Here is an 11,916-nt window from a genome sequence, read left to right on the forward strand (position 1 = left end):
AAACACGAGAGTGATGCACTGTGATTTGACACCAAGGTAGAACCACAAACGTTCTTTAAGCGACTAAAAGCCAGCAGGAACCGAATGGCTTCCCACTTGAAGGATTGCAAGCCCAGAGCGAGGCTTGAACCTGCAGTAGGATTGGTCTCAATTCAGATACTTGTAACAACAAGGTATGCTGGGGGCATTTAATGCTTTGGTCAGCATAAAAAATAAAAAAGAGAATCTACTTACCTTGAACAACATCAAACAAGGAAGTCGACTAAAACGCCCACTTCCCAGTGTTTCCATTCATATTGAAACCTGACATCACTTCGTTTGTCATCAACCTGAAAACAGTTGCAACAATCGATTTAGTATACATATGTGGAATAACTTGCTTGATGACAATGTTACGTCTTGTCCTAATTGTGTGGGATTATAACAGGATAGAAAGTGTGTGTTTGATAACAGAGCACAATAATTATTTATCTATACAAGCAGAAACCGTCAAAAATAATATTTTTATGAACCCAAAACACCAACATGACAACATCTATTATTTATAAAAAATAGTCATATCATAAACAAAATATAATGTTCATACTTACTTGAGCAGAATCCTTTTTACTGTATCTCTAACAGAGGCACCACCAACCTTGGACATTGTTTGAACCTGTTATATTAAGTAGCAATAGAAGAATTTGATTTTTATCCAGTGTGTCTTTGTCATTTTTAGATGTTACACAAACACGGCAGAATCAGAAATGAGGGTATAGAAATCAATTTTCTAGCTTCCAAGTATAATAAATATCATAAATTAGTCATCTACAATTTTGAAAATCGAGCGTCAGTCTATTTATACAAGTTTTCCAAACGAAGTAATACATATGAAAAGCATATTATCAACTTTCTTTTTTCTACATCTCTCAATATCTGCTCAATTTCATGAACATCATTAATACTTTCCGCCGTTGTTACTTCCTCGTCATCTCCAATTGACGTTGTACTGCACCAGTTCTGGACCTTCTCACTTGGTTCCCTAACTAGGGACCTTACGTCCGTCAGCATGAACATGACTCTTTTCTTAAATTCTATACAAATAGAAGTACTCAATTGTAGCTATCATGCAGTATGGGACGGTAATTAATAACTTAATCATATATAGCATCTTATATTTATTTTATTATTTTGTGTAACACATCCTTTACTCCATGAGTAAATAGCTATAGCTACTGATTCCATTTAGTATGATTCATGGCAATCTAAATCAGTCTGGAGTTTTCCATATGGTAGTCATGAAAAGGCATTTATTACATGCCTAATTTTTTTCCCATTGACTTACATTTCAACTGAGTGTGCGATCAATTCCTATATCAGCACTGTAAACCGATTACATACAGTGGGTGAATGGAGCTGCATATGGCTCATGATTGTGTACACATCGATTTTATACGTTGTCAAAACAAGTTATGACGTTTCATTTGTGGAAAATGTTATTGCGCATCGAAGTTAAGTAAGAATTGATTTTAAGGAGGTTTGTGAAAATCTAATTTAATATTTTGCACCAGAAATAAAAGATACATTATAATTAGGCATCTTATATGAGAGGGCATGTCATAAAAAGTTTATTGAATGTATATGTAGAAATATGCATCCTTCTTCCGCGGAAATATATTTAACTTCTTACGGTCGTGCAATATTTTCGCTTAAGAATGTGCAATATTTTTGCTTAAGAATGTGCAATATGTGTGCTTAAGAACTTGTGCAAATTAGTCCATATATGCTCAATAACCTATTAATATGTTACTGTAGCTGTGCAAATTTAAATATTTAAATATGTATATATCAGTCACAAAAATAACGCACTTACTAGCTGTTGGCATTGGATAAGCACTATCACTATCACTTGTTGTGGTGCTCGCTGCAGAACGTGTGTTTGGTGTGATGCCCGCTGCAGTCCGTGCGTTTGTTGTGGTGCTTTCTGCAGTCCGTGCGTTTAAGGTCAAAGATTATCTTTCCTGCCAGAGGTAAACGTGAGAGAATGTGATCTGGACCGGCGCGACCTCTCCCTAGACCTGGAAACACTTCTCTGCGTTAATGGTGATCTAGATCTATATAAGCGGTCTCTAGATGGTCTGTGGTGATGGCCCGATGACCTGCTACTGTTTGGAGATGCACGGTGGCTGCCTGAAGACCTTCTTCTGTTTGGTGATGGTCGTTGGCTGCTTCTGTTTGTGGATGGTCGTTGGCTGCTTCTGTTTTGAGATGGTCGTTGGCTGCTTCTGTTTGGTGATTGTTGTTGGCTGCTTCTGTTTGGGTATGGTCGTTGGCTGCTTCTGTTTGGTTGATGGTCGTTGTCTGCTTCTGTTTGGTGATGGTCGTTGGCTGCTTCTGTTTGGAGATGGTCGTTGGCTGCTTCTGTTTGGTGATTGTTGTTGGCTGCTTCTGTTTAGAGATGGTCTTTGGCTGCTTCTTTTTGGTGATTGTCGTTGGCTGCTTCTGTTTGGTGATGGTCGTTGGCTGCTTCTGTTTGGTGATGGTCGTTGGCTGCTTCTGTTTTGTGATGGTCGTTGGCTGCTTCTGTTTGGAGATGGTTGTTGGCTGCTTCTGTTTAGAGATGGTCTTTGGCTGCTTCTTTTTGGTGATGGTCTTTGGCTGCGTCTGTTTGGTGATGGTCGTTGGCTGCTTCTGTTTGGAGTTTGCATCTCTTTACAATGGGGGTCTGACTTTCCAGCAAACACCTTTTTTGGTGAGATGGGTAAACCCGGATTTTCCCATACCAAAAAATAAATCAACTCTTATTCAATGTATACTTGTAGGAAAGTTCAAACTAATGCACTTGCAACAAGAGCACCGAATACTTTACAGAGTTGTCTCCTCTGTAAATAGAAGAAGGTCATCACATTCTGTAAGTGTATTGAGGTTCAAATTGAAAGCTTTGATAGTGCTTGATAAATTGACAATTTTTATAAATCAAACCGACGCACACGCGGACGACAGAAAGACCACAATAACATGACTTTTTTTGAAAAGTTAACTGAATAATGCATTTCCTTAAGAATGTTTAAAAAAAGCTGACATAACAAAAGTATTTTTTTATCTTGAAAACAAAACACATTCATTTATTCACTTTGTTGGGATTAAAACCGCATTATAAAATATTTATTCAGTCCATATTAGCAACTTTTTTAGCTTCCTAGGTGGAGGAAGATCAAGAGGGCAGGGAGCTTAAAAATGTCAACGCCCAATAGGAGAATCAGACCTTCAGTGGTGAGGGAAAAGATTTTTGAGGTCAGCGACCGTGTCATGGAGGACGCTTTATTAAATGTCTCACATAGTTATAAAGTTTAAAGTTCTTAAGTGTTAATAAGAACTAACAGCTACTTACCCTTAGTATTTTCACTTGTATTTTTTGTTTCACTTTTCTTCTCACTGGACGTCATCTCATCAGTGTGTCTTGTTTTTTTCCTCTGCAATAAAAAAATAACTAGGTTTTTGCTATTCGTCAATCAGTGTTCCGCTGAGACATGAATGTGCTCCGACCCGGGATTGAACCAAAGACGTATGGGTAAGGAGTCAAGAGCCCTAACCACTTAGCTACTGATGCACATTTTAAACTCAAAATATTGTATAAATACTAAAGTTCTGATTAAGCCAGTGCTAGCGTGTGAGAGTGCCGATATTGCTTCGTTCGCACTCGTGAATTATGTACTACGCATAAACCCAATCAAACTGGATCTGCTATTACTTAAGATCTGCTTATAGTCTATAATCATACGTGGGCCTGGTGACATGGTACTGGCACTGACAATTGGCTGACTGCAACAGCTCTCCACACTCTTAATATCAGTTAGCAACCTTCATTTTATCATAAAGAACGAAATGGATATACCAGTTCTTTAGAAACATTGTACCTGTAACAAAATCATGAAACGCCTTTTTCTTTGGTCTTCTTCTCAAGGCTACCTCCTTCTCATCGTCAGACTACACAGTTGTTGTGTCGTCGTACCGTTCACATTCTAGTCTTTTTTCTAGTTTAAAGAACAAACTAATTATAAATAATATTAAAATAAAGAAGAAAATATACAGTATAACTTTAATCTTTAGTCTGATATTAGTGATAATAGTTATTACAGTAAAATAGCAATTATAAGATGAGTAACATTTAATACCAGGTTTAGGTAACCGTAATAAAAGTTGAAAAGAAAAACAATGTAATTATTTAAATTATTGTATTTAGTTTGGACGTTTTCAGACTGACTTGTTCAGACAAATGTATTTATGTTTGTAAACACAGGTGACTGCTACCGACCTGTGGTCAAATGCAACTGTCATGATGATGTGATTAGTCATAAATTTGTTACAATTATTTGATTCCAATGGCAGGAGTTGTTACAAAAAAACACATAATTTACCAGATGTTTTCTTTATCTTAACTAGCTTAAACATCCTCCAGTTTGCGGACGGCTCCAATTGATTATTCAGTGCATTCTCAGCACTAATACCGCTTGGCCAAAACACGTAATCATCCTTGACCCAGTTTCGGTGTATGGTTCCCTCCATGTCTCGATCTCCCTCCTTTCATACCGCTTTGACCCACATTCTGTAAAAAATATTCCAAAAAGGTTGTTTTAAACGACGTCTATTTTAAACATCGGCTGACATTAATTAGCACATTTACAGAATTAGAAAATAGAGTACCTTAGTTTGCAAAACAGCTTGAACCAGACAAAATGCCAAGTTTCTTATTTGATTCTCTATAAGCATGCACAGTTTAAGAAAATTTGTCGTTTTAGAACATGTTTTTCATCTTTGACTTATTTTGGTTGCATGGGTTTAACGTCGCACCGAACTATATTTGGTTAGTGCATGCATACTTATAGTTGTGTTGCATGTTGGCTCCATGCATTTTATATCAAGCAAAATAAGTTGTGTTCTACTCTGAATTAGGTAGATCACTGAAACAATGTATTCTAATTACATAACTATCTTGCTGCATAGGTCATGTTCTTGAATTTCTATCTTACCTTACTTTTACAAACCATGCAACATAGGTACAAGGACATTTCCTCCTTCGACGGGTAGACAAACTGTTTTTTGTGTAGAGGTCTGCCTTCTCCACAAGTTTTCTCTTCATTCTGCATTGTCTTTTCACGAAAATGATGTTGATCAATTTAGACGCACAAGGAACAGTGAAGTTAGTCTCGGCCTTATCTTGATGCAGGACATCACAAACCAATTTTCCATCCTGTCGCTTCTCCTTAACGAACGCGTAACATTCGTTACGCTGAAGAAAACAGCTATTTCTTTATTTTGTTGGAATTTGTGTTAACATGTGCTGCATGTCTAAATTGGAAGTTTCCGCTATTTCTTTTTCTGTTAGTCTTTTAACATCCTGAACAATCCTATTGGATTTTTGGCCTTCCTTACCAATTGCTTGATTGAATGCAGATGATTTTCGTATGGAAATGCACTGATCTCATTTAATGAACTGTTAAAGTTACGGGCATCATCTTCTAAGTGTATAAGATTATGCACATTGTAGCTTAAAAATGTATCTGTATATAATTCTTTACCTTTGTTTACAAAGTACTTTAATAGACCCTCTGCATAGTCAATGTAGGCGGATCTTTTATTAAAATCTGATTCCAGTAAAATGGAAATTGCAACGGCCAAATTGACAAAATGGTCATACATTTCTTGTGACAGAACATTCTTTTAAACAATGGGACATGTATACAGCAAAAACTGTCTTAATTCTGTTGCTTTCCAGCGTTCTTATTCAAATAGTGTTCTTGACTGACGAGCAAATTATGTTGGCATTTTTCCGGTGTAACGCAACAAATGCTCTGATATTTGACTAGTTTGTGTAAGTGATAACTTGAACGCACTTGGACCTTGACCAAGAAACCAGAGTACCCTCTTTACTACCCCAAGGCATACCAAATGCATATAGTCCAAACTTTTTACGCAGGACACATTAAAGTCTACTAACGGGGTTGGTCCTAACTGGTGATCTGTATACACTCTAGCATTAAAGTTTTCATCAGTTCGGAGCTGACAGTCTTTATTTGACTGACAAAAAATAACTCTGTTGTCTTTCCAATACCCTCTTAGAGTACACCTCTCACAGGAATAATATCCAGTATGACCTTTAATGTTCTTCAAGAATGCCCTTGCAGGTGCATCGCATATAAATGCATTGACAGTAATAAGATAATGTTTGTCCTCGAAATTAATTCCATTTAGTTTCAATTCAGACAGTTCCCTTAGAAAGTCAGACAGATATTCAGGGAGTGAACTTGGCTTAGAATGTCTATAGAATAATGCCACTATGAATAGTCTGTAAGTTCCGAAGCTACACAGAATAGGCCAAAATTGAGTCTCAGACGATTTGAACAATGGCACACCGTCAATATAAAAGTTTAAGCTGAAATTTACCACAACACCATCAGTTAAAAAAAAATTCTACCCCACTTCTTATTTCAAAATAAACACATTTTCCACCACATCTTTCTTCACATTCAACATTTTTATGGGTTTTCAGTAATGATTTAGCATCTTTTGGGAGTTCTTCATGTTCTTCATCTCGTAATATCTTCAGGATTTCATCAACACTAGACTTTCGCATATTGTTCTTTGTTGCCCAAGAAGCGATCTTTTCCCGAAAAGATTTCTTATCCTCCCTTTCTGACATACTGGATGCAGAATCAGAAGATTCAACGGTATCGCTAAAACTAAAAACAACGTCACCATTATCGGACGAATCTGAATCAGTAGTCACTGCATGGTTATCTGAGCAGTGTGATGTACTTTCCCTTTCAGTATCTCTTCTTTCCTCTACCTGAACATCAGGTGCTTCATCCTCACTACTGCTGCTTGCAAGTGCAATTGCTGCTGCCTCAGCATGACATTTTCGCCAACGTCTCAAATAAGCCATTTTTCTAGATAAAAAATGAAAAAGCAGGAATAAGTAAAGATACGTGCTTTGTTAGCAGCCAATGATGTTAGTAGCAAAGAGACAACAAAGGTTTATCAGTCATCCAAATTATTCTGTTTCAGGGCTCATAAAAGGTGTGTACATGCATAAATTACGCAGTCAATTTAAAGGCCCTATAAAGGTGACGATCCGTAATTATTTACCGATTTTTCTTTCGTATTCTATTTATAAAGGTTATCAAAAAACAATATATATATATATATATATATATATATATATATATATATATATATATATATATATATATATATATATGCTATTGGACATTACCATAAAAAAAGAGCAATACAACTTGTTTTGAGCTCAAAATACAGTGTCCCCCAAGTCAATTGTGTTTACAATCAGTTTATTAACATCGCTGTTTACTCGGGAAAGTGAAAGTGACTCAGATCACCAAAATTAAAATCGTTGATTTTCAACGTTTTCCGGTATCACTCACAAAGTAGGTCTCTTCTAAATGGTTAAAACGTTTGTAGTGATCTAATAAGTTACATTCTGCTGGTAAAATGTTGTTTAAAATAAAATTAAAATAGAATTTTCTTTCGGCAATTTTTAGCATACGTCACCGCCTTGAGGCTACACACCACGTTAGTTGCAAAGTTGTAAACATTTCTTCCAATTATAAAACGGGTATACATGTATCTTCCATAATTCTTGACAACGTTGCACCTAACCTGTGTTATTAGCATTTTTTATGCAAGATTAACTGATATCCGGTAAAAATTAGACCAGTTTATATATATAAAAATTGGATTTGTCACCTTTATAGGGCCTTTAAATTTCAAGCCTAAAAAATGTATAAAGATTTTGATTACGCACAGACCAACATTTTCCTCTCATATTAAAACAAAACCAAAACTTGAATCACTCGATCAATACATATTAATAGCTTGCTTACTTAAGCTCTGCCTCTTATCCTAGAGAGGAACGTAGGTTAATTACATGTATAGAAATATTATGTTAACCCTTCTCTGTGTTCTATAACTTGTAAAGCTGGTACATTGTACCAATAAAAAAAACACGTTTTTGGTTATCTTTGACGAATTCTGCACACAGAATCACGGATCATAGTCCCAAGATTAACAGCGGATTAAGCATCACCTTAAAAAGCTAAAATTAAATAACTCCTTGTCGACTTTTACCCTTTTTTAATGAACTGTTTTTCTGTCTCTATTAAGGCAATTGCAAACGTGTGACTGCTCCCAAAATTACAATTTAGTAACAAGTTGTGAAATTATCCAGTCTAGACGTACCTGCATTATGCACCAGTCAATTGAAACCACGGCCACCAAACCCGAGGAAGGGCAGGGAGCAGTCCAGTGTTTTTACTTCTGATGCCCACACTGCCGTGTGTGCGCAGGGCTTTTGTTTCGTCTCAAAATTGCGAGGAAATATAGCCGTGAAAAGGCGCGGGACAATTTGCGGGGCATTTACCATCAACATGGTCCTGGGGGGAGCAGGGATTTTACCCGGGCAGGGGTTTGCAAATATAACCAAATGTCAAAAGCCCCGGCCTTCCCGGGGTGGGCGTGGTTTCAATTGACTGGTGCACTACATACAATTCATAAAAACGCATGCTAAACTTTTGTTGTTACCATGCAGGCTGCGAAAAAACCTGTCTAAGCGTCTGGCCGCCAAAATCCAAATCACGCAATCGTCAGATTTTCAGCACATTTTCTCACTCTCTAAAATTTATGTTCTCAAACACATTCAAATTAAGTCGAAATCTCTAAATAACATACTTGCAATATTTTTGTTCTAGAAAACATTGCCTGAAATCGTAGTTTAATGTTGTTTCTTTTAGGTTAATTGGAATTTCTCTTCTCAACGCGCATTTCAAACCACGCTCGCAAATTTAAATGGCCGACTGCGGTAGTTTCGCAGCATTAAAAATTGTATGTTTTTGTAGAAAATAAGCTATCAAACAGCAATTAAATGTAAATGGCAGTAAGATGATTTAAATCCTATTCATTCAACATTATATTATAGTCAAATGAGGTATAAAACAATAACTTCAAAAAATTCGAATATTACGTAAAGCGACACATATTGGTAATATTAAAACTAGAACGCAAGGGACACAATCATGACAACGCTTGTTGCGCTATTTTTAGAACTCCCTACGAAGTTTCCGGGTTTGGGAAAGTTTTTTAAATACTTGTTGGCACTTGATGAAATGATTCTAGACATTTCGTCAACAAAGTTATTTTATGACCAAAATACAACGTCGTATTTACGTCTTTTCCTGACGTTGTTTAAACGTCGCCATTCTAACGTTGAATCAACGTTATATTTTGGTTGCCGACGTCGCGACCAAAATTCAGCCAATATTCGACGTCTATTCAACTGGGACGCAACACATACTTCCAATTTTTGCTAAACGGATAAATGCGTCAACGTAATATTTCAGTTTCAAGTTATAAATCAGTTTTAGTTGTTCATAAGCAACTTAAACTAAATCATAAATTCAATTTATTTCCAGCTTTGAGTATCCAGATTTTGAGTTTTTGAGCATATCTAGATAGCTGTAGGGATATTAAATGTTTTCCTCATTTTTTCAGCTGTTATTATTGGATGAAAAACTGCTTGTAACACATACACCACAGTTACCACTTCTTATAATCTACATACAAACTATACGCCCAGATTCTGTTCCAGCTGTACTTCTTGTGCCTGACATGAGTACGCTTTGACTATATGGATGCTTAATGTGATACCGTTACCATGGTGTTGTTTGTTGTGAGGTTACTTATTTTCAAGTCATGCAGAATATTTACACGCGAAGAACGTTATCACAAATATGTTATAAGTAATAACAAAAAAAGTAACCACACATATGCATGACGTGATAACAAACAATATTAATATTTTACATGATTGGAAAGATGTCTTTCGTTTTGTCTGCTTACTTTCAGAATGGCAAACATACAGGATAACTCATTTTAAAGAAGTAATAACACGAAATAAACATGTGTGCCACTGCAAGGCTTCTGTTCACTACATTTTTCCTAACAATACATTTTTTGTCGAATTTAATTTGATTAAAAAACTTTCAAATGTTAAGCAATTCCAAACATGTGTGCTTATAAGAGTAACAAATAGTTTATTTTTTTATAAACTATCGCAAGTAGTTAAATCCCCTTCAAGATAAAGCTAAACCTTCCTTAAAGCATTTCATCATGATTTACTATTGAAATTATCAATTTTATTTTAAATAAAACCAATTCATATATATATATATATATATATATTCAAATACAGTAATATAATAATTGCATAAGCATCCCTTAACTAAATATAGAAAAATTTGCTAAATAAATGTTAAGTATGCAGCATTTTCTTACTTTCGTTTTGTTTGTCATAATGCAAAAATATAATATGCTTATTGTTAAATTGTTTTTGTTAATGCCCTTTTGTTCATTTAATCTTTAAATGATTTGGTTGAAGTTTGATAAAATCTAAATATGTCAATTAAAAACAGTGCATTACTTTATCATAAATGATGGGTTAAAGCTATAATCCGAGTTTCTTTCCAATTTATAAGTATTTAACGGTAGATAAACACAAATGTTTGTAGTGTAGCGATCTTATGATAATTGCAATCGATTTTTAACCAAACATTTAATATGTTTGTTTTGAAAATGAATACACTTTCTATTCAGTTATAAATTATTTATTGTGTCGACGCATAATACTTATTCCAAAATAATGTAACGTAATTCTGTGCAGTATAGTCTAGCATGAAATTCTTCAAACATGCATCTTTTACTAATACAATTTGATTTTAAAGGTTTTGTTTTCAGGGTAAAATTGTGCGCTACAAAGCAAAACGTGTGTAAGTAATGGATACTGAATTCCGAAATTGGATAAAGGCATGTTTAGCCATTAAATGTGTCAAAGATGGGTTGGTTCCACTTGTGGAAAAATACACTAACATACATTATACAAGTAACAAAGATGAGGTCGTTAAAGTATGTGGGATACCCACTTATTTGTGTAAAACGTGCGACGTTACTGAACTTGAACCCTACCACAAAACATCCAAGATAACATGTAAATTCAGAAAATGCGGTTGCAAAAACGATAATATGAAAAAATGCCAGGAAAATCGTGCATGTGGTGTTGTATATGATCAAATTCAATCTGCACACATTAGAAATGATCCAAGTTGGCCAAACACAAATTGTGACAAGTGGTCAAGTAGTGCATGGGAACAGATGAAATGTTACATCTTCACCCCTGGTTACAAACAGAAAACGGATATATCGTGTGCTGATGTGACAGCTCTTATTCAGATTTGTCTTAACTACAGACCTCTGAGAACCATATTCAACCTGAATGTAGTAGATCTTGAAGAGGTATTGATTTGTTTTTCAAAAATGCCATTTATTTCAACTTTACAATTTATAATTTGTCTTTGTTTGTTGTGATACGGTATCTGACAATTAACTATATAAAGGTTGATACCTATTGAGAGTTATCGTTAACATAATCTTGTTATTATGAACATCTTATGATTTGCAAAGAAGGCATCCACGTAATGCAAGCTGTTCAAGTTTTTCCTTAAACTTAACTTAGTTCAATCATTTAATAGGTTTGCAAACACTACTCTATACTTTCTTTCAGGTACTGAGGTGCAGAAATGACATATACCATTCAAGCACTTTGAAAGTGTCAAACGGCGACCTGAACTATTTTTTGTCTACTATGAAAACGTTTTTAAAGTTAAATGTGTTTCAAGACTTCAAAGATGAAGTAGAACGCAACTTAGAGATACTAGGCAAAGTAAGCTTAATTATTAAAATATGACCATGCATACAATTAAGTAATTATTTTGAGTTACCGCAAACAATGATGCTAATCGTGCCAAAACGGATATTTTACTTAGGTAATACTTAAGTTTTAGTCTTTAGAGAACTTGCATTACAATGGAT

General features: G+C 35.2%; 1 protein-coding gene and 1 pseudogene across 2 annotated transcripts in view; one reads left to right on the plus strand and one right to left on the minus strand.

Annotated features, from left to right (window-relative positions):
• Positions 1 to 11,916, plus strand: part of LOC127837502 (uncharacterized protein CXorf38-like) — a 35,730-nt gene that overhangs the window by 18,999 nt on the left and 4,815 nt on the right. For both annotated transcript variants that reach the window (XM_052364646.1, XM_052364647.1), the window contains exons 3-4: positions 10,786 to 11,340; positions 11,609 to 11,767. In XM_052364646.1, coding sequence (XP_052220606.1) covers positions 10,825 to 11,340; positions 11,609 to 11,767 — 675 coding nt within the window. In that variant the 5' untranslated portion in view covers positions 10,786 to 10,824. The remainder of the gene's footprint in view (positions 1 to 10,785; positions 11,341 to 11,608; positions 11,768 to 11,916) is intronic.
• On the minus strand, positions 263 to 6,922 carry LOC127838131 (muscle M-line assembly protein unc-89-like; annotated as a pseudogene).

Source organism: Dreissena polymorpha, chromosome 7, assembly GCF_020536995.1.
Source record: "Dreissena polymorpha isolate Duluth1 chromosome 7, UMN_Dpol_1.0, whole genome shotgun sequence".
Taxonomy (NCBI): Eukaryota; Metazoa; Mollusca; class Bivalvia; order Myida; family Dreissenidae; genus Dreissena; species Dreissena polymorpha.